The sequence below is a fragment of the Lemur catta genome, chromosome 2, assembly GCF_020740605.2.
Source record: "Lemur catta isolate mLemCat1 chromosome 2, mLemCat1.pri, whole genome shotgun sequence".
NCBI lineage: Eukaryota > Metazoa > Chordata > Mammalia > Primates > Lemuridae > Lemur > Lemur catta.
Genome location: NC_059129.1, coordinates 123568490 through 123593130, shown reverse-complemented (window position 1 = coordinate 123593130; position 24641 = coordinate 123568490). Strand labels below are relative to the sequence as shown.

Below are 24641 nucleotides of genomic sequence, written 5' to 3'. Positions count from 1 at the left end.
CCTGCCACTTTTAAAAAGGTTGAAAACCACTCTGATGGATGAAAATAACCTTTTTGGATCTAGTTAAGGATGGGTAAGGATGAAAGGGAATGATAAGTTTGAAAGTACCAAATGGAAATTGTTCAGAATTGGTACAGGTTAGAGCTTCAAATATCTTTAAGGATCCTAATTATAATCACCATCTGTGGTCTAGCCACTGGTCAGTAGAATTTGTTTCCAGAATTCCAAACAGCTTTGATGAAACAATCTTTCATGACTTTCCCAGCCTCCAGTGTATAAAGCAGGGTGACGTGGAGGTCTAGTGTTTGCACTGCCCAGCAACAACACCCTTTTTCTAGGACTAGCACATCGCCTTCTCACCAAGTGATTCTAAAAAGACCTACAGCTCAACACAGTTGACCAACCAGAGCCAGGCCCAAGCACGGCCAGCCACAGTACCTCATTCCCTGCTCTGACTATAGCTGACAGGTAAAAGGTGGGTACTTGGGAGTTTTCTGAACTATAACTGCAAAAATAATCAGTCCTCTCTCATGGTAGAATTTACAAGTTATAAAAGTCAGGAGATGCTGGTGGTCACGTGTCTCTGAAAGCCAGCCTACAGAGTCGAGTAAACAGGCAGGGAAAAGTCCAGATGAGAGAGAATGCACCCTGGAGCCATTTAAGCACGCCTTCTCTTTCTGGGGTATGCTTTTCAATAACTTTCACAAAGACCTAAGATAGTTCCAGTTCTATCACTTGCAGGCAAAGGAGATCACTTACCATCATGGAGGGAGTAAATGGTATTCTCCTGAAGCTACAGTCCCCTAAAAAAAAGCCTAGACCCAAACAACAACATTTGACTTGGCACAAGGCTTCCACTAAAACATGAAATGGCTAAATGATGCATACTAGCTTTCAAAAATTTATATTTAATACTAGGTCTGAAACTATAAATTCTGCTATAGCCATAAGTAAAACACTGTCTAAAGTTCAATGAGCTTGTGTTCACCCTAATAATTACATGAGTATGTGAACTGATTTAAAGTACCAAAACACTACAATTAATTTGGACTAGGAGATTAAGAAGTAACTACTATTTCAGCAATAATATGTTTGAGTCTCACAAAACATGTTTAGCAAAAGAAACCAGACACAAAGGTATAAAAATAGGCAACATTAATCTACAGTGTTAGAAGTTAAGACAGTGATCACCCTGGGCAGGCGATGAGGGAGTGGGGGTGGGATGGGAGGGGGCCCTCTAGTAACAATTTACTTCTTGATCTGGGTGCTGGTTACACAGACGTGTTCATTGTAAAATGCATCAAATTGTACACTTAAGACTATGTATTGTTCTTATGTGTATTATACATCAATAAAAGATTAAACAACACAACAACAACAAAGGTTGGGTGATGGTTATTCTATATTCGTTTGGCATGAGAGTTTAGCGCTGCACTATGACATTCAAGCAACTTTAAAAAAAAAAAGCCATGGGTTGGGCTGCCCTGTCTTGCAGTTAACTTAAGGGACACAAAAATGTGAAGATTGCAGTACAGGAGCTAAGAATCCCACCTCCTTGACAGTCTCCTGCTGTACATATTTGACACTTTGTCCTTGTCACTTTGCCTTCCAGGTAGGAAAGGGACTTTCTGGCCAAATGGTACAATGACTCACTCAACTCTTTAGCCACCAGGACATCTGAATTTATGTTGTTTTTTTAATTGAATTTTCCAGACAACTGGCTTTTATTGTCAGCCAGACGTTTGTCAGGTCCCTGTGATGGTGCCATAGACCTACCTGAATTACCAGCTTCTCTTATCAGTTGCAGACCTGCCACTGGCAGCAAAACCAGTGAGTTTAAATAGACAATATGGAATAGAAAGTGCTGGCTGTTACTATGACTAATTTCTTTCTTTCTTTTTTTTTTTTTACAACTATGTCTAATTTCAAACTGCAGCAGGTAAGAGGAAGTCGGGCAAAGAGAATGAGTGTAAACATAGAGTCTAAAACTATGAAGTGAGCTGAATAGCAAAAGGGTACTTTCAGGCCCGAATAATTTAATTGAAATGCCAGATATCTATCAGATGTCATCTGACTTTTCTTACAGTAGAATAAGGTTTGTTTTAACTACTGAACCCCACACATTTAGGCATGGCTATGACTTATGCAATTATATGGAGTCTGTAGTAGCAATAATTTAGTTTTCATGATTCAAAAGAAAGTTTACTTCATATTAATCCTCTTCATGTACAGAGCTCAAATATTCTTCCTTTCTATCTCATGTAATTTAGAAATATGAATTCTGTACTAACACAACTATCATGAGCTAGACAAAATGCAATGTCCTTAGAGAATTCTGCTATGGAAGGTAAATCTAGGTCTTTAAAAGCTCCCCCTTTTTTGGCCTGTCTTACTTTAGCTAATGACAACAAATTTGATTCTAGATTTATAAATACTATACAACCTTGAAGGTGACTAAATTCTTGGAGTAGCCTAAATGCTATATTCTCATGTATTATCTTAAAATATAAATTGTTGTAAGCAGCTGAATGATACAATTAACTATATGTATGTGACAGGATTAGACATAAAAATACATCTTGATTGCCTATCACATAAGCCTCTACCAGGAAAAACAAGTATTTTATACCTTTGGGTTTCATACCACAAACTTTGCAGTTGAGATATTTTTATGGAAAGATAATAGTATGTTTTATAGCTAGTGCTCATCTGTAAGCAAGAAGATAAAGCAAGAGAATTAATTGTTAAACACCATAACGTAACTCACCAACAAAACTGAGAGAAAAAATTAAGGAGTTCTCAAACTGAAAGAACCACTTCCTCTGTGAATTCAGCACTAAAACATTCTATAGGTTTTTTTAAAAAAAGAGTTGAGTATGTACCTTTGAAAACAAACATGCAATTCCCATTACCTCAACAGAAATAAGCTATTAATTTGGCATTTCAAATAGAGCTATTCCATCGACTAGTACGGTGCTTCCCAAAGTGGGCTGATCACTAGATTCAGCTGAGATTAAAAAATATATCTCCCAGAGCTATTCTGATTCAGTAGGACTAAGATGGAGCCCAGAATTCCGTTGCTGTTTTTTAAAGCTCCCCCAATAAGTCTGATGATTAGCCAGAATCACTGGACTAGTATGTTATAACACACCCATGCATACCAGATTCTACCTAGAGCAAGTTACTTTAGAGTTCTGCTCTCAGTCTTAGTTCTCAGATAAATACTGACTGTTCAATCTTACAGCACATATGCACTGCAAAGGCCATTCTGATGGTCCTAAAATATGCTCTGCTCTCCCCACATCCCTACCTTTGTCTCCCACTTCTCATTCCCCAACTCTTACTTGTTCATAAGGTAGTAGCTTAGACACTGTTACCTCAGGGAAGCATCCCTGACCAGCCAACCCTGACAAGCTCAGGAATCCATTTACATGTTTTCACAAAATTCTGGGCACACGTGTTAATAATAAGAGGTAACATTTATAGAGCTCTTACTCTCGCCGGGCACTGTTCTAACTAAGCCCTTTTGTGTACTCAATCCTTCTCAAAACTCCATGATGTGGGTACTACTATCACCCTTATTTTAGAAATGAGGAGACAGTGGACAAATAGCACAACCAAAGTCTCATAACAGCAGGGAAAGGAGAACTCCCAGGCATGTCTGCTATTCAAAACTCCAAGCACTCTAGAATCCACGTTCCTAACTACTGTGCTGTATCACCTCTCCTTCAAAGAATTTCAGTCTTTATCATTATCTGCTTCTAGTTTTCATCTTAGCATCTCATTCCCACTTGACTAAATGCTCTAGGAGGGCAGGAACCCTGTCTGTCCACTTCCTCACTGAATCTCCAGTGCCTAGCAAATGGTGGATATCCAATCAATATCTTACTCACTGGCAAGGTCACTTTCAACAACCAAAATGAACCTTAAAAATTCTAATAAGATGGTTACTCTAGTATCTTATATAGTGTTTGGCTGTGTAAGGCATCCTGCTATGTAAAAGAATAAACAAGTGCCATAGGAAATGCATGAAAACAAGTAAAGCAAGGAAAATCTGCTAAGTAGTTCACTTGCCTACTACTGCATTGTACATAGCTCAGCAGGTAAACCTGTTTGTCTCCCCTGAAATGACTAAGGCACAATGAGAGTTTTAGTGCTTACCCTAACATTTTACTACACCACAACACCTTCCAATATTTTTTCAGAGTGGAAGAGAAATTTTAAATCTTTTTAAATTTACTAAGTAGACTAATATTTGTAAATCATCACAAAGGAATATTTCAGGAAAATGGCAAATTTTTGATAAGTCAGCCTTCCAGTGAGTTCCTAAGATCACAAAAGCTGGCAGAAAACAGCTGTACTGTATCCATTTCCCAGGAGAAGTTTTTAAAGGTTGTTTTGTTTTAAGGAACATATTTTATAGCTTATAGGTCCGGTAGCTGATTTTCATCAAATCCCCTCTGATTTCTCTTAAACCTTAGATCTGTAGCAAACTTAGTGAATATTGGCCCTTTAGAATCTATCCACCTACTTCCACCTAATCTGGATTCACTCTTTCCATGTTTACTGTATGTAGTTTTGGTACCACCCTCTCCCATTTTCCATTCCCAACTTCAGGGCCTAAACCAATCAACACATTACATCCCCTTATCCCAGGCACAGTTACTAGTTCAGGAATATTCGAATGGACCCATCAGAGCCAATGACAGAAAATGAAACTTCCTGGATGTCTGAGTAGGAATCTTTTTCTTTTTCCTACTAGACAGAAACCAGAAAAGCTGTAGGGGTTGGAGCTGCTACCATCTTGCCATCGGGTGGTACCTGATACTGAAACCAACACAAAAGAAGACAGAGCACTACATCCAGCCATGCCCATAAAACCAGATCTAATTCTGGACTTTTCACCTATGTGAGCAAATAAATTATCTTCTTCCTTAAGGCAGTTTGGATTGGAAATTTTTTTCACTTTCAACCAAAGAAGTCTTGGCTGATATGACCACTATTTATATTAATTTCTAACATAATACACAAAAGTAATGTAATTAAACAGACACGTCTTCTCTTCTATGAAAGCAAATGGTCATTCTGTTGATAAAGGACTGTTTTTGTATACAGTACAACCCATTTACATTGTAAAGATAGCTTAAAAAGTATTGTGATTATGCTGCTAACTCACCATAAATAATTAATTTTCTTCTGCTATTCAGACTTGTACACTGAATATTCTACATGCCATATCCAGAGTCAATAATATATATACCATGCTACACAAAGGCCAGTGTAAAAGTAAGACATGTGTGTGACTCAGCCCAAATGAAGGGTTAATTATATACAATTCTGTCTAAATAAATGCAGCTGTATTAGTTCACGATTTTGTCACTACAGATCTGTATTTGGTCATGGGCACAAAAAGAACAACGATTAAAAACAAATGAAGGCAATTTTAGAACCTTAATAATATAGATTAATAAGATTGCATACAATAGCAGCATAAAGGATTTTTAAAAACCTATCAGTTGTTCAAAGACTTTTACTTACTAATACCTTTCCAAATATGTAAAATTAGATACTCATTATTAATTCTAGTTTACTGTAAATGTTGCCAATTAGAGCTCCCTCCACTGAAATCTTCGCTGTTTCACTGGAAGAGAAGCATGTTTCAGTTCATTTGTGAGGTGGATCTACTCTATGCCACTAATTCAATCCAGAGTTTGAAACGACTCCTTTGAAACTGTAGGATATAAGGCCAAAAGGAATCCCTCCCCTAAGAAAATAATGCTAATTCAACCTAATTCACATCCTTACAGGAACTTTAATTCAACATGGACTAATACTCTCTGTGTTAGGGCCTTTCACCAAAGGTAAAACTACAAAATGGTAAAATTATAACCATTAAACTGAACGAACTGTGGTCATCTTATGGATCTGATTTACTGTAAGCATGAAACTTATTAGCATTTATACTAAATTAAAACATAAAAGATGAGTAACTCAAGTTATACATATAGATTAAAGAAGGTTAATTTCTGTGTTACAGAAAGATAAAAGATCAAAGAAGAAATTCAGGCCTGGAAAAGGAAATGAGACAAGGAAAAATATATTACTGGTCTCATCTCAAAAGACGTGACGTATTGAAAAAGATTTAATTCAGACTATGGACAGAGAAAGCTTAGACAACTTAGAAATTTAAAACATAATTGTAATAATTTTTTTAAATTTTCAATTTATTTATTTATTTTTAGAGATAGGGGCTCACTCCGTAGCTCTAGGCTGGAATGCAGCGGTGTGATCATAGCTTACTGCTGCCTTGAACTCCTGGGCTCAAGTGATCCTCCTGCCTCAGCCTCCCAAGGAGCTGGGACTAAAGGAGTGCACCACTACACCCAACTAATATTTTTGTTTTTCATAGAGACAGGGTCTCGTTATGTTGCCCAGGTTGGCCCCGAACTCCTAGCCTCAAGCAATTCTCCCACCTTGCCCCCCCAAAGTACTGGGATTACAGGGGTGAGCCATCATGCCCAGCCAAAAGTAATAATTTTACAAGTTGATAGGGTATACTGCTCTTCATCCCAGAAAATGCTATTCATTTTTCTCAGAGAAAAATACTACTTATCTTAAATTAACAATGCCTCTATACATAGATGTTACTATTATTCACTATTAGGATGTCAAAAAACTGCATTATCTAAATGGATATATTTGCCTATACACAATTTACCTGAAGGTTTCCATTTCTGAGTGTTTTCAACCTAATAATACTTACAGAATTCAGGGAGATTTGGTCATTTTTAATTTTTAGAATTAAAACATAATAAGAAAATAAGCTAATGGAAAGGATTTCTGTGACATTATATTTCCTATGGAAGCCACTAAACATAATTCAGTAACTCAGGGCATTGGTATAGTTTATTAGCAAGAAAAGAACAATTATTCTACCTATTTCCTATCTTTGGATGCAGGATAATTAAACGAGGAGACAATACTAGAAGCACACTACCTTCTCTAGCCATTGTCTTCTCTCCTCTCCTAAACAACTGTGCAAAAGATCTATTTCTTTATCTCCCCTCAAGGCTCTATACGAGGAGTCAGCAAACATTTTCTGTAAAGGGCCATATGGTCTGTGTCACAACTACTCAACTCTACCACTGTGGTAGGAAAGCAGCCATAGATAATATCTAAATGAATGCATGTGGTTGTGTTCCAATAAAACTTTATTTACAAAAACTGCCAGTGGGTCATTTTGATATGAGGGCACTAGTCTGCAAACCAATGCTCTATTCCAAGGTTTCTTCTAGTTCATCTTTCTTGGGTGCCCTGATTTACTGCAGTGGCTTCCAATTATGGGCCAATGACATGATTTTTATTCACAAGGCCAGACTTCTCAGCTCCAAACTCAATGTGCCCATTGGCAAGCCCACAAGTATGTCTCATAGGTTCAACAGTATTCTAAAATAAAACTCAAGATCTTCTCTTTCAAACATAATTTGTACTTTAGTTATAACATTACTATCCATGAATTTGTCCTTGCCAGGAACCCAGGAGTTATTTTTTTGGAGTTCAAATCATTGAAAAGTAATCTGGCCCCAGCTAATTCTGGCCAAGAGGTTGGTAAAGAATGAAACTGTCTTAAGAGCACAAAAGAATAGTAACATACTCCCATTTTCTCTTGGAATGTAGGGTACACAGTGCCACCTAATGGGGAAAACAAGGCCACCATTCACTACAAGTAAGGCTTTTGGTAAACATTATAGAATTATTTACCTGAGGCTGAAGCAAAACAACCAGGGAGGTGGGGAGACCAGATTGTGCTATAAATGACATTTTCATGGCCTCTAAAGGTGCACAGAGATTTTCCAACAGTTGGATCCCACTACAAATAAATGAGTAGATCAATTACTTAACAGAAGTAAATTCAAATATATGTTTTTATATATACTCTATATATACCAATAAACTATATATTTATATATACATATATAAGGATTTTTAAGATCTACTTTTCTATAAAGCAAGATGGTACCTAATGAACCAAAATAATCAATGTTAAGCTAATTATTATTTTATAGCCAGATCAGAAATTTTTAAATCCTAACAAGTGTTCTAATATATTTTTCAAAAAGAAAATTAACTGTTCACTTGTAAAGCTACAGAAGTATGTTTCAGAAAAGAAAAAAAAGATTCAGTGGAAGCTCTAGAGAAGGGAGTATTTATCTTGTTTTTAAATACAGTAATGCTGACATACCAATTTGACAGTTTGATCCCATGAACCAGACACCACAAGCTGTTCACCTCTGGTTTGGCTCCAATCAACACTATACACCTAAAAATATTTTAAAGTGTTTAGAAAGCAAATGAGTATCAACCTCAATATTACATTTTATCTCTTTATAACAGTGATAGCCAGTTAGAAAAACTAATTTACTGTGTGAAATACATCAAATCAAGTTCTACTCATCTCAACAAGGTTATCTAAGAAATGGAGAGGTGATCTTGTCCATTCCTCCAGACTTATTCTTTATGGATAAGATACTCCATTCTGCTTTAATAGAATTTTACAGAATATTTCCAAACCTTCTTCACTAAAACAAATTATACATATTTCTAAACCTACCAACAAATCACTGTTTGCAGCACCATGAAGAAATGTCAAAGCAGATTAGAAAGTTAGTCATCTAAAAAGAAAACTTGCCGGGCCAATGTTTATCAGAAAGCATTAAAATTCAATTAATATTCCTATCTGGCCTTTCTTAGAAAAAGCTTACAGGAACCAGGTGATCCTTTCAGATCTCTTGGTAAACAGCTTTAGTTATCCAATGCCGCTAATCTAATTTATGCTTCACTGCTCTCAGTGAACCATTTCAAATGAACCATTTGAAAACTTTACGGAAATATTTTTCATTCTGTCATTTTATACAACAGATTATACACAGATCACTACTGTAAGCTAAGTGCAACAAAATATGTGCGCAATTATCCCTTGTGAGAGTAGTCCTGACATGGACCTTAGTGTATGCCATCAAACGTGATCAGGCAGCAGGTATCCTCCATCTCACTACTCCAACTCCTGCTCTGTGTAGAAGCCTGAGTGTCTGGGGTTTGCTGTAGCTTAAGCACAGTTTACTTGTTCTCTGCTGCTCAGGACTATGCTGAGCTACACTGGAGCCTGAGGGGAAAAAAAATCAGTAATACTGGTCTTGTCTTTATTTAAAATTTTGATACTTTGTCACTTATATGTGGAATCTAAAAAAGTTAAACTTAGAGAAACAGAGTAGAATTATGGTTGCCAGGGGCTGGGGGAGATTTTGGTCAAAGGGTACAAACTTTCAGTTATAATATGAGTAAGTTCTAGCAATCCAATATACAGCATGGTAACTATAATTAATAATAAGGTAGCATATACTTGAAATCTGCTAAGAGAGTAGATATTAAATGTTCTCATCTCTCACACAAAAAATGATGGTGGATATGTTAATTTGTTTGATTGTGGGCATCATTACTCAAGGTAAACTTGTATCAAAATACTACAGTACTATAGGCTTAAAAAAACACTGTTGTACACTATATATAATTTTTTATTTGTCAATCAGGGCTATTTATTTTTAATAACATTATATTAAGCTTCCAAAAAAGGAAAGAAGAAAGCAAAATAAATATTGATATTTTGTTCACCATGGATTTTTTGCATTAATTTTTATTTTGAAAAATAATGCATTAACAGAGCATTTATCTTGATTACCAAGTTTTGGGGGGACCCCTTAAGTTGTGTACCCAAGGTGAGCGCCTCACACACACACACACACACACACACACACACACACACACAGCCAGTCCTGGCCCTGGGGCTGTTCATATTCATACAAAGAGAGCAGAGCAGCTGGAACCCTAAAGGAACCACAATGCAGCAACAGAGAGCAGCAAAGAAGTACAGGGGAAGGGGCAGCAAACACCAAAGAGCTGCTGCAGCCATCTGTTAGTTATGGATGGAAAAAGATAGGTTTGGAAGTAATCACTAAAGATCTTGAAAGCTAAAGAGTTCTGACTTTATCCTCTAAATTCTTCCTACAAAGGACCATAGTAAATGATAAATTTCTTCAATAAAGGTTCTTCTATAAAGGGCTATATAGGTCATGTATTCACTATCACAGCTACTAAACTCAGCCCTTGTAGCACACAAAAGTAGTCATAGTCAATACTTAATGAACGGGCATGAATGTGTTCCAATAAAACTTTATTTACAAATCAAATAGCAGGCTACACACACACATAAAATAAGGATTTTTAAGATCTATTTTTCTATAAAGCAAGATGGTATCTAAGGAGCCAAAATAATCAATGCTAAGCTAATTATTAATTTATAGCCAGATCAGAAACCTCTCTGGGCCTTGGCATAGTATTTCCTTCATAGAAATTGAGATAAAATATGTAAGTGGTTATGACCATATCTGGCACACAGAGCATTCAATAAAGGTTTGCTATTGTTATATTTGACTCTTCAGGACAACCTAGAGCAGGGGTTGGCAAATTATAACTTGTGGGCTAGGACCAAATCTGGTCTGCTCTGATGTCCAGAAAAGAAGGATCCAAGCGGGACCTTGAGGGCTGGCTAAAATGTCAGCAGGCAGAAAGCAGAGGTGAAACAGTGACCAAGAACTCCCCCAAAGACATAAACAGGGCCATACAGCAAGAACCCTCGGGATCAGGGCTAGTGACCACTGCAAGATAACACAAAGTTTTGTGCCTGAGAATTGTCAGTGATGGTAGCATTAACAAAAGTGGAAGACTGGATGAAGGAAGATAACGTATAATTTTACATATACTAAGTTTGAGGTGACAGTAAGACAGCCAAGAGCAAATGTCTAGTATGAACAGGGTCTGGGCATCAACCTCAAGCTCTGAAAAAAAGGACACAACCAGAGAGATCTTTTAGAGACAGCTGAAAAGAGAAGACTAGATTTCATTATGCCAACCTCAAGTCAATTCACCTAGCTATTCAACAAATATTAAGCACTTACTATATAAAAGGCATTGGGAGGTGGGAGGTTACAATGTTCGACAAGACAAGCCCCCATGGGATCTTATATTTTAGCAGGGGAAGACAAGCGATAAATAAACGTGTAATTCCAGGTTGTGATTATAAAAAAATACAAAGAAAAGTAAAGCAGAGAAAGGAGACTAGAAAACAATGACAAGGGGAAGGTCACTTCCAAATAGAATGGCCAGGGAAGACCATTCTGAGCAGAGACTTGAGGGCAGTAAGAGTGAACTCTGCAGGTCTGAGAGGAAAGGTGCATGTCAGAGAGAACAGGGAAAGACCCTGAAACAGTAAACAAGCTGGCCATATCAGAGGAACAGCAAGGTCAAAGAGTTAGGAGGGATAAGACCCTAAAGGGCCATGGCTAGGAGTCTGTATATAATTTCCCTTAAGACATTACAACCACCAACCATAAGCTGCCACTTAGATTATAACATCCTTCTAACTGCTCTCCCCCTCCATTCTTATTCACCTCCAATCCATTATCCACACTGCATAAAAAATAATCTGTATAAAATACACATTAAATGTCACTCTGCTGCACAAAGCCTTTTCATGGTTTCATACCATGTGGCTCCTGCAACTTAACCATCTTCACTCAATGCTATGTGAGATGCACCTATGTTGATTCCTCTTACCCAAAGGTCAAAACTATGCAAAACTATGCATACATATGTAACAAAAATAGAAATAAAATCAAAAAAATATATGAATAGAAAATTCAGGATAGCGGTTACTCTTGGCAAGAAGGCAGGAAGGAAAAAAAGGAGGGAAAAGAAGGCTAGGATTGAAAAGGAGTAACCAGAGGACTCCAATGGTACCAGGTAATGTTTCATTTCTTAAGCTAGATGGTAAATATTTAAGTGTTCAATACATCATTTTATATCTATTTTATATATATGAAATATTTCATATATTTTTTAAAAATCTGCAATGTCTTTCCACTGATCTTAGCACAACAGCCAAACGCTGACTGCTCCAGGCCCACAGGCTCTATCCTTCCCCTCAAGTATGTTCTTCCCTCTGGCTCTGACACTACTACTCTGGCCTCTCCACCTCAATAGTTCATTCTGACTCTCCCTGTAGACTGAAAGATGGTCTCCCTGCCCCTTCCCCAAACAAGACCCTCCCCTCTCAGAGCACTGTGTACATTCACAACACTTATCACATTATAAATTAGATAGATAACCAGCAGCCTAAATCTCTCTCCCGAGAGAGTGCAAGGACAGCAGAAGGGCAAGGACATGCCTGATGTGTTCATTTTTCCAGCTAGGTCTAGTTTAGTACCTTGCACACAGTGGCGTTAATAAAAGTTTTTGGAATGCATGAAAGGACCGAGAAACAAATCTGAATGAAAAGCACATCTTATATTAGTGTACCCTTCCATCCCTTCCCTATTCCCAATTTCCTCCTCCACTCCCACTCAAACAGTAGACATAACAAATGGTCAAGTTAAATAAAAAAAAGGAGGAGAGATATGCAGTACCTGACTTTATGCTTTAAAAGCAGGGTCCTCTAAAGACTTATCTTATGAAATTACTCCTGGCAGTGGTGAAGAAAATTAATTGGGGAAATGGAAAAAGAAAAAAAATACCCACTGAACAATGTTTTGTGCTGCTTTATGAAGTCTGAACCTCATCAAAACCATAGTGTGAGAGGACAGATTTTATTACCAAAACCAATTCCCAAAGAGCTCATTTTTAATCTACTATAAAGTATCGCCCTTTTTACATTGGTCTATTTAATTAAAAATTGTCAAATAAAAACTATGTCCAGAATTCTATTTATCTGCATCAATATAAAGGAAAGGGACAGTGACTTTTAATTACCGAGCGATTAGAAAGGGCTACATATTTCTTTTAAGGTGAATCTTAAAATTCTCAAAATTTTTGCATTATGGAAATTTTGAAATACGTATCAAAGTAGAGAGAATAGTATAATAAACCCCCAGGCACCCATTACACACCTTCCATAATTATCAGTATTTTGCCTATCTTGTTTCATCTGTCCCATTATTGACTGAATGACTGACTGCTGGAGTATTTTAACATCAGACCACTGCACTCATAAATACTTCAGCAGATAAAAAAGGTTAGTCTTCTCACAGAAGCACAAGGCCATTTTTACCCCTAACAAGATAAACAACGGCTACTTAATAACATCTAATATTCAGTCCATATTCGTATTTCCCTGATTGTCACAAAAATGTCTTTTTACAGTTGGTTTATCTGAACTGGCATTCAAACAAGATCCACATATTACATTTAGCTGTTATGGCTCTTAAGTCTCTTCTAATCCAGGACAATCTTCTTCCCCCCAACCTTGTTTTTCCTGCCCCCCTTCCCATAATATTCACTTTCTAAAGAAACTAAGCTATTGGTCCTGCAGAATGTCCTACATTCTGGATTAGGCTAATTGTTTTCTTTGCATGGTGGTATTTAACTTTTTTCTCTACTCTTCCTATTTCCTTTAAATTGGAAGTTAGATCTGGAGACTTAATGAGATTCTATTCAATTTTTTTTAGCTTCCTATTGTATTAGGAGGCGTATAATTTTTGGTTGACCCACTTTTAGCAGTCCTAAGATTGTTAGGAAAAAGTTTCAATTTTAAATTAATGATTTTAGCATCCGCAGATGATCCTTGCCAAGAGTCATTATTTCATTAGGGTTACTGAATGGTGATTTTCTAATTCTGTTACTCCTTCTGCATTTATTAGCTATAATTCTGTTATAAATAATTTTCCTTATCAACTGTTTGATTACTCCATAATAAAATACATACAGGAAAGGCAGGATAAATGTCTTGATTCTTTACCATTTTTTCCTAATCATCACAATTCCATGTACAGAGTGAAAATATATGTGTGTGCATGCGTGTGTGTGTGTGTGTGTGTGTGTGTGTGTGTGTGTGTGTTGTTTCAATTCATTATTCTCGTTTCTTTGTTTTGAGACAGAGTCTCACTGCTCTGTCACCCCACCTATAGAGCGCAGTGGTGTAATCACAGCTCACTGCAACCTCAAACTCCTGCCTCAAACCCCGCCCCACCGCCCACCCCACTCCCCAGTAGCTAAGACTACATGCCCAGCTAATTTTTTTTTAATCTTTTGTAGAAATGAGGTCTCACTACATTGCCCAGGCTGGTCTCTCAAACTCTGCCTCAAGCATTCCTTCTGCTTTGGCCTCCCAAAGTGCTGGGATTACAGGCAGAGCCACTGAATGCCTGGCTAATACTATGTTTATAAAGTCGTTTGAAATAATTATTTTCAGTATCTGATTATGGTACCAATTTCCTAGGCCAACAGATTCATTTGTTTCTGTTGTTTTAATTTTTAGCAATTACTTTTCCTTCATGAATTAAACTATGATTTTTTAATTATAGATTTCAATGGTTCCAAGGTCAAAACTGTAAGTTATGCTTGGAGAAATCTTATTCGCATCCTTGTTTTCTCTCCCTTGCTTTTTTTCCCCACCCCCTTTAAAGGTAACCATTTTTATTAGCTTTTAAATTATCTTTCCATTGTTTCTTTGTCAAATTTATATATATGTAAAACATATAGTATATAATATATAATACAAATATATTTAAATATATATGCTTCTATTCATCTCTTTATATAAAAACATGTTTTACATATACTTAAATAGCTCTGTCACTAATTCCATTTCATATTAGCTTGCAGCAAAACTAAAAATAATTTCTAGTTTCATATAATTTAAAATTATCAAATAAAATTGCATAATTCTCTTACAGATGTTTCCTAATAGATTCTAAAATAGGAGATAAGAAGTTCCAATTTCTAGCTACAATTCACTCACTAACTCACTTTGGAGATAGGCATAGTGTTGACACCTACACTGAGTGTATGAGAGAGACTACAGATATAGGAGCAGTAGTTATGCTTCAAAGTTCTTCTCTGCCTGAACACAGTCAATTATAGTTTCCATCTACTTAAAACTATCATTTTCCCTTTTTTAAAAAATTTTTGAAATCTTTGAGGTAGATAAATGGACTGTGAATAACAACTTTGCAAGGTAAATCAAATCACTCCTTTAATAATATTTTTAAATCTACATTTTAAATACTATGATACCCAAAATATTACACAGCACACATACCAAGGTCATTAGAATCAAATGCTTATTAAGAAAAGAGAGTGGCTTCCAAATACTGTTGCACATTGGAATCGTCTGGGAATCTTTAAATACTATTGATGCCTGGCTACAACCCCCAGACATCATGACCTGGGCATGAAGATTTTTAAAAGCTCCCTAGGTGATGCTAATGTGTTGTAAAGTTTAAGAACCACTGAGTTAAGACAAGCATTTGCACACTCCTTAAATTTTTTTTTTTTTTTTTTTTTTTTTTGTGGATACAGAGTCTTGCTAGAGTGCCATGGCATTAGTCTAGCTCACAGCAACCTCAAACTCTCAGGCTCAAAGGATCCTCTTGCCTCAGCCTCCCAAGTAGCTGGGACTATAGGAACACACCACCATGCCTAGCGATGGGGTCTCACTCTTGCTCAGGCTGGTCTTGAACTCCTGAGCTCAAGCGATCCTCCCACCTCAGCCTCCCAAAGTGCTAGGATTAAGGGTGTGAACCACAACAATTAACCAAAAGTCAATGCTTTTAAAACATAAGGATTGAAAAGTGATGACAGATACTACATCCTATTGGCAGTAAAATCCAAAAAGGAAGAATTAATTCAACTGACACCTAACTATAAACTATTTTTTTCTATAATCACAATTTTTAGGAGGGAAAGCTTTAAACTGCTATTTTAAATTGTAATAAAAATGAATAAGCATGACTAAATATGCAAAAGGAAATATATAAAGTCTAACTGTTTCCTCACTTTTTAAAAAAAAAAAAGAAAGACAAAAAATATTCCTTTAGTTGACAAATCTGTCGTGGAGTGTTAAAAATAAATGCATTTCTGAAGGGCTCACACTGTTGTTACATGCATGACTGGTTGTCATTCTGTATTAATATTTTTTATTGGTACCCATCATTATAGACTTTTCAGCTTCTATCATTATCAAAATGTAAACAATTGATTCATTTTGTAAAGTAAACAAGATTTTAACCATATCTTTACTATAAAATCTTTACCGTAAAATATGTAATTAAATACATTTTCTCCACAATAGGATATTAATAGTTGTCTACTTAATTCAAAAATAAGTTTTTATAAGCAATGCTCAAAAACTTTAACAGATCAAATATCTTATAAAAAATTCAGCATTGATAAGCCTTGCTATTTGAAAATGAGAACAAATTTGAATTATTTTTAAAAATTGTAAATAAACTGAAAATTAGAAATTAAAATATTAAATTGATTCTATGTCATCTTTAAAGTCACTATAATTCACTGTTAGTAGCACAGTGTTGTAAGTCACAAAGTAGGGAAACAAAAATCTCAATTTACCCTCTCTTTTTTTCTCCTTCTCGCTGAAGTTTTAAAAATGTTTATATTCTCCCATTTCTATTATATATTCAGCTGTAGGCTAAGCCAACGGCATTTTATGGGGCTCAAAAGACATAATGACCTCTGCAGACACCGGTTAAACAACATAGCTTTGATGCTAAGTTTAGCAGCCATGCATAGAGATAATAACCATGTTTTTATGTCTTTTCATTTCACCAAGACCTTCACTCCTCAAGGCCTAAAATATATCTAAATGTTGGCTTTTTCTTTTTTGCTTCATCTGACAATCTGAAAATTGATTGTTGGACATTTCTCACATAGTTATCACATGGTAAAATGGGTAACTAGAGGAATTCTAATCTATGTTTTTCTAACCTTATTATAAAAGGAGCAAATAATAAAAATAGCTCACATTTATTCAGTCCTGGCTCTGGTCCAAGCACTTATAACAACTGTATGACATACACTGAGTTTGCAAATGAAAAAACTAAGGTTTAGGAAAAATAAATAATTTATCCAAGGTCTCATGGCAGGTGTAAGTTACAAAGCTGAATTCAAATCCAAGGTTGACTGGGACCATGCAGTTTATCCTAACTGTGCACTCTCCTTCATGGGAGAAAATGGCCCATTATTTGCTATTCTATGTCATGATACAGCTTCTCTAAACATACCGGTGAAAAAAAATAGAAATTGGACATGTTCGTTCACTTATTAATTTATTCAACAAATATTTATTAGCTCCTCAAAACTCTCATTTGACCTTAAATCTTTTTAAGTGTTCCTCAGAGTATACATGCATTGGACTGAATGTGACTCCTCAAATTCATATGTTGAAATCCTAAACCCCCAATGTGATGGTATGGGGTTGGGGGCACCTTGGGAGGTAATTAGTTCATGAAGGCGGAGTCTTCATAAATGGGATTAGTATCTTCCAAAAGCTCTCTCACCTTCTTTCCACCACATGGGGACACAATGAGAGGACAGTAGTCTTTGACCTGAAAGAGGGCCCTCATCAGAACCCAACCATCCGGGCACCCTGATCTTGGACTTCCAGCCTCTAGAAATGTGAGAAATAAATTTCTGTTGTTTATAAGCCACCCAGTCTATGATACTTTGTTATAGCAGCCTAAACAGACCAAGATAGAAATTGGTGCCCAGAAGTGAGGGTGATGATGTAACGAATACCTAAAAAAGGTTATCTTCATTTGTTACTTCACGCAACCAAGTGAATATGTGACATAATAAACTCATTATTGAAGCCACTTTTAGTTGGGTTTTCTATTACGCTAACATCGAAGGCATCCTAACTGATATAAATCTTTACCAACAGTTGTACTTGAAAAGAAAATGAGAAAGGACAACCTAGAATGATAGTCTGCAAACAAACAAACACAAAACATAAAAAAAAAATAATACGTCTTCGGTTTAAAAAACTAGTTGCAGAATTACAGAATGAAGTAAACCTGGTTTAACAGCAGTTCAAAAAGCAAAGATCTAAGTGTTTTACTAGTGGACCCAAAGTAACCTAACACTACAACATGGCTGAGGACAACGTAAAGCCGTTTTAGGTAACCTTACTAGAACTAGATGCTCAAGATTATGATGGCAAAATCTTACAAAGTTCAGCATTGATCATCACGTTTCTGGAATAAATTAGGTATACTACATTAAAAGGGACATTGAAAAACAGGAGAGTATCAAAGGAGGGTTTCCAGGAGGGTGAAAGATGTAGAGACCATGTAATCTCAAGACAGGCTGAAGAAATGACAGATGCACAGTGTGGAAGAGGGAAGACTGAATAGGATATGATGGCTATTTTCAAGGATTCTCCAGGAAAAGAATCCAGCGGTGGACTTAGTCTCACCACTGCACAGAAAAGCATTGGAACAACAGCTGGTTGCTACAGAAGGTAGATTTGAGCTTAAAAAGAGCAATTTTCTAATTATTAGAGCAATCTAAAACTCAAATAAGTTATCTTGTAAGATAGTGAAATTCACTTTCACTGAGAAGAAGACTAAGTGACCACCTGTCAGAGACACTGTAGAGCAGTATTTCCCAGAGAGTAGTACATACACTACTGGTTGTACAAGAGATGGTTTCAACTGGCACATACACTTGTTTTATTTATTATGTATTTATTTTAACATGCATTAAAAATAATTCAAAATGTACATTCTAAAGTAGCCATTAATCTCATGGTTTCATGTATCTTACTGTCTGGGGATAAATGAAGTAACAATTTAAAGTTGACTTAAAGTAAAACATTAAATCAATATACCCCATTTAACTTAAATAGATATTAATATGTTATTTTATGATGTTAGTTACTGCCCTAGAATTTATATAGATAAGCAATAAAAGGCACCAAAGATTTAAGGGGAAAAAAAACTTCTAAGAAAAATATTTTTAAAACAATAAAGAAAAGAAAACCATTAAGTTAGTTATACTTATTATTAATAGTAATTATTATTATTATATAAGAAAATGTCAAAAATCATGAAGGTACCACAAAAATATCTGAATTTTGAACATTCTTGCATTGAACAACCTGAAACTAAAGTTCCTCCTTTACTAAAGTTATCTTAGTATTCAGGGATTCTTTGAAAAAATGGTAATTTACAACTACATTTATTCAAAGAGGGATCACAATAAAATGAGAATTAAAATTTTTCATTATCTCACTAACAATCTTAGAAATCTTGATTGTTAATAGCTATAGCTATAAAAAGTCTGGACTCCTCATATAACTAACCTTTTATCATACAAGACTAATATTCTTGCATCTAATAAGCATTTATTGAGGGCCTTCTATGAGACAGGCACTGTAGTAGAGACAAATTTAAAAGTAAATTTGCAAGTTTTCATTTGAAGAATCTACTGCTACCTTGAGGAAAATTTTAAAACATTTAAGGTAAAACACCAAAAGAGAATGTCTTTACTATCATGTTCATTAAAAAATATATATGTATTTTAGTATGACTAAAGGCTGAACTATTTTCTATACTACAAGTACACACAAAATCTAGACACATGAACCAGATTTAGATATAAACTTCCTTCAGTAAGCTCTGCCTCATAATCAGTATTTGATGCTCTTGCTCCAATATATTATATTTTGCAAATCCTCAAGAGTCTTACTGAAGCCCTAAAGGCAATCTTGTGAAGTCTTTGTGAAAGTCCACCTACTTCTATCTTAAGGCACTGTATGGCAGGCATATTCTTATAGCATAAAGAAAGTGATGGGACTCTCTGGAGGAAATGATGCCACAACACACTACTGGAGGCATTTTTTTCTGACTAATGAGAAGCTTGACCTTTTCTTTTCTTTTCTTTTCTTTCCCAGCTCCTTAGGCCAAGAGGTTCTTTATGTTTGAATAATCAAATAATAAGTGACATCTAATATGTATAAGGAACACTAAAGTTTAAACTTGTCCCCCGAAGACATTTCTCCATATGTCCATCCCCACATGGATTTCAACCAAACTCTAAAAAAGAAAAATGATCAGCCCAGAAAGACTCCCGTCCTACCTCCTGAGTGTGTTCTTTATAGACCTGCAGTGGCCCTGCAGCCTTGGCAGTATCCCAGAGCTGCAGCGACCCATCACCACTACCGGTGACAAGGACATGTTCATTGTTCTCACTCCAGGTCACATCAAATAAACCATCATTCCAGTCAAAGCTACACCAGAAAAACAAAAAACAAAAACACTTACATAGGCAGCTAAACAAAAAAGAATTACCATCACAATTTTACAGTTACGGAGTTTGTTTCTTATAGTTTGTCACATATTTTAACACATTATCTGGCGTAATCTTCACAATTATGGGAGATAAGTAGAGCACGTACTTAACAGAGAGAGAAACAAATTCAGAAAGGTTAAAAGAACAGCTCATATCATACAGGTAGAAAACTGCCCACCTGTATTAAAATTAGGCCTCCCAACGACAAAAATGGAACTATTTACATGCGGCCACGCTGCCATGTCTGGCTGCTCACTGTTTTTTGTGGTTTACAGGATGGGCCAGCAAGCACTTCAAAATGCCAATTTAGAACAATAATTTCAACCTGTCTTATACATCTTTCACCTGAGCCACGAACAGGTAGTTATTTTCTGATAGAATTTTCTCTACCTTTGACTAACACTGATGGGAGTGTTAATGAGTCCAACATTCCCACAGGCAAGACAGGAATGGATGGAAAGGATAGCAGGCACTAGATAATTCACAAAATGGATAATAAGCTCCTGCATGAGTAAAGCTAAACTATATTAAGAAGAAAGCAAAGAGAGGCAACATCACACAGTATACCAGTTTGCATTTTTTAAGTTTTATAATTTATAAATGGATACTAAGAGGTATGTTTTAGAAAAGACACTAAGGGAAGACACTAAGAGGTATGCTTTAAAAGAAAAGTAGCAAAATCATAACTTAATGGCAAAAGTAAGTTCTATACTATGTAAATGCTGAAGTTCTTTTCATATTGCAAATTAAAATATCTTATTGATCAAAAAGTCAAAACCTACTTCTATTAAGGCTTTAGTAGTAACAGAGAATATATGTAAGTTTAATAATTAGTGACACTTTACCTTCTAAAAAGCCTAAGCCCAGATTCAACTTGGTCCACTATTAGCAGGGTTCCACAGCCTAAAGAGAAAAAAAATCAAGATCATGCAGTTGAACCTACCAGGGTAACATCTAAGATCAAGGTGGTATCAAGAACTGAGTACCCGATTTTACTACCACAAAAGTTATTGGGACCATGAATACAAAATGATCAGGATTGTGTTCTCTTTTTGTGTTTTTCCATATTGTGCTTCAATCATTAAACATTCTACTTACCATCTTACCTATGACTGAAATCCGCATACAGACCTAACAGAGGGTAGAGATGCTTAAAGTCCTACTCTGTGGCCAGGGCTAGTCACCAGGGACACAAACCTTCCAAGTTGGTGTTATCCCTTATTGACAGATGACAAACTACAAGCTCACAGCCCCCAGGGACTGTGCTCCTTCTAAAACACCATGCCTCCCCATTAAATCTAAAGTACATCTAACACAGAATTTTATTATTTTATTTTATTTTATTTTATTTTAGAGACAGAGTCTCACTCTGTTGCCCAGGCTAGAGTGCCATGGCGTCAGCCTAGCTCACAGCAACCTCAAACTCCTGGGCTCAAGCGATCCTCCTGCCTCAGCCTCCTGAGTAGCTGGGACTACAGGCATGCGCCACCATGCCCAGTTCACTTTTTCTATATATTTTTAGTTGTCCGGTTAATTTCTTTATATTTTTTAGTAGAGACAGGGTCTCGCTCTTGCTCAGGCTGGTCTTGAACTCCCGACCTCAAGCAATCCTCCCGCCTTAGCCTCCCAGAGTGCTGGGATTACAGGCGTGAGCCACTGTGCCCGGCCCAGAATTCTAAAACATAATATGAATGTGGAAATCTCTGGTAGAATTTACCACATACTTGATGGTGAAATGCTGAAAACAGTATTAGCATCAGTTATCTACCAAAGATGAATTATTTTACTAAAAGATCAATGTTTTTTAAAAGTCATATTTATTTTTATAGAGACCAAGGGGAAAATTCTATCTAAACATGACTGGCTTTCTTAAATACCAAAGTATCATTACAGACTCATGAGTCTTCAACCTAACTGGTGGGCAACTACTGTAAATCTAAATGTGGAATCGCTAAGTGCTAACGGTGAAAATATAGAAAGCAAGTATTTCTCTCCAAGTGTTAGAAATCACATTATTTTTTTTTCTGCTGACATTATGCAACGACTTGTTGCACACTGCTGCAGTGTGTAAATAGTTAGGATATGCATTAAAAGAAAGCAAAATCTAGAATGGACCCATGCCTTTCTATCTAGTCCACCGCCAGAGACAATTAACTTGAACCTCTAAGAAGTGCTTGCAAATATATGTATTCTCCAAGAGACAAGAAAAGGAGACGGCAGAACTTGACACATTTCATGACGGCCATAGTGGTGAAACTCCAAGCGTCTGCTCAGGAGCATCCTTCTTACGAGGGACAGTCCACATGTTTTGGCTCAGGGCTCGAATGCAGACTGTGGGATACACGTGGACCAGTTAGCAGGGCTTGGAGTGACCTTGCAGACCGTCCTCCAAGTGCTGTTCGGCCGGTCGGACCGGCCACACAGGCTCACCCCGGCTATCCGCACGGGGGCGTGTACCTGGGTGTGTCTGAGAGCGGCGGCGGTGGAGACCGGACGGCCTTAAGGAACAAGGACATGGGCTACTAGGCTACGTCCATATGCTACTCCCACACTGTAACTGGGAAAGATGATTGACACCATCTCCAGACCAACTCCCCACGCTTGGCAAAGGAGGAAAGCGCAGCCGGCCAGTGCCTCTGCTTCCCCCTGGCGTTGACTCGCGGCACCGTCTGGTCTCGGAAGTGCTTTCCCACGAGCTTGACAAGCTGAGGCTCGGCTCGCTTGGCCCCCGTCCCCGCCCCGGCGGCGCGGCCCGGCCTCACCCGCGATGCCGTAGTGCTGTGAGGCGGCGCAGGCCAGGCGGCCCGGCAGGTACGGGGAGAACTCGGCGGCGTAGCCGTGACGGCCCGGCACCCGCAGCGTCCGCACCGCTCCCCCGCGCGCCGTGCTCATCCCGCCCGCCGCCGCCGGGCCTCGCCGCCCTGGCCGCGGAAGCAGTTCCAAGTCAGAAGCGTGTGATCACGACTCCGAGAGAGAAGTTAGACATACGCAGGAAGACCAGGCGGAAGTGAGACGCCTGTGTCCTGAACTGTAGATTCTGATTGGTCCAGGAAGGAAAGGGCAGTGACTCCGAAGGAGGCCATTTTTGTTTTGGGCAAAACAAAACTAAATTCTTAACGGGGAAGCGATCTAGATTAAGCGATAATTCTGACGACTTTTGTTGTTGCTTCTCAGCCTCCTCTTCGGGACCATCTGGTTTTTATTCGCTTTTGAAAGATTGGCCTCAGGAAATTTTTCTGATGATTGCAAAATTAGACAAGTTATGGCAAACTGTGAAACCATGCAGCGAGTCCAAAAGGCGACTGAGTGCTGTGTTTCACGAGGTTAAGCTGAAGAAATGTTAACCTAAGTCAGCGGAGTCAGTGCGGTCTTAAGGAGCAAGGGCGTGGGCTATTAGTCTGCTTCCACACTATAACTGGAAAAGGTGGGACATCATTTCCAGACCAACTCGCCACGCTTGCCAAACGAGGAAAGGAGAGCTGGCTAATTCTAGTGAAGCTAAGGAAAAAAAGCTTATGATACCATCATAAGCAAGTAAAGCAACTTTTTTTTTAAGGGTTGAAGTCTTGCTCTGTCACCCAGGTTGGAGTGAAGTGACGCCATCATAGCTTACTGCAACTCCTGGGCTCAAACGATCCTCCTGCCTCAGCCTCCTGGGTAACTGGGACTCCTGGCTAATTTTTTTTTTTTTTTAATGAGATCTCCTTATGATGCCCAGGCTGGTTTTGAACTCCTGGCCTCAGATGATGCTCCCACCTCAACCTCCCAAAGTACTAGAATTACAGGCGTGAGCCACCACGCCCTGGCTTTTTAAAAAAATCACTATCCATATTGTATAGTAATAAGTGCTCCACCAGGGCTAATTAAGGAAAACTAAGGCTTATTCATTCAAACATTTGCCAAGTATGTATTATGTGGAGGATGAGCATATATAATTTATTTGCCAAACCAAGATGCTTTTGAAAGTGAAAGAGGATGTAGTTAATATAATAAAGCCAGGTCAACAGGCACAAACCTAGTCATATGATCACCTTAACTATACACCAAGCACAGTGCTAGGCACTTTGGATTTAAAGCAGTAAGATATGCTCCACAGCCTCAAGAGATTAGAGTCTAGTAAAGAGAAGACATGTAAAATCAAGTGTAATCAAAATACTGTGGGGCCATGAGAAATATATGTGGGTTATTTTTAAAAGGAGATTGTCAGTGCTGGAGTGAGGAGATGGCAAGAAAAGCTATAGAAAGGAGGTAGTCTTCACAGATGAGTAGGTTTTCTTTAAGTAGACAAAGAGATGGAGGTCATTGCAGGAGGAGGAATAACATGAGCAACCCAGGAGGCCTAAACTAGCATGATCCATAGGGGATTGTGACTTCCAGCCTGGCCACATGGAAGGCATATGGTGAAGAAAATATTGGGTGGAGGGACTAGAGTGTTGTACTAG

General features: G+C 37.4%; 1 protein-coding gene across 1 annotated transcript in view; it reads right to left on the bottom strand.

Moving 5' to 3' along the window:
* The window catches only part of PEX7 (peroxisomal biogenesis factor 7), a 66541-nt gene extending 43333 nt beyond the window's left edge, over positions 1–23208 (bottom strand). Inside the window, exons 1-5 of the mRNA XM_045544442.1 lie at positions 22962–23208; positions 21045–21102; positions 19987–20137; positions 8243–8320; positions 7762–7870 (exon numbers count right to left, since the gene is read on the bottom strand). Of these exons, the coding sequence (XP_045400398.1) occupies positions 7762–7870; positions 8243–8320; positions 19987–20137; positions 21045–21102; positions 22962–23091 (526 nt within the window). The 5' untranslated portion in view covers positions 23092–23208. The remainder of the gene's footprint in view (positions 1–7761; positions 7871–8242; positions 8321–19986; positions 20138–21044; positions 21103–22961) is intronic.
* Between the last annotated feature and the right edge of the window lie 1433 nt (positions 23209–24641).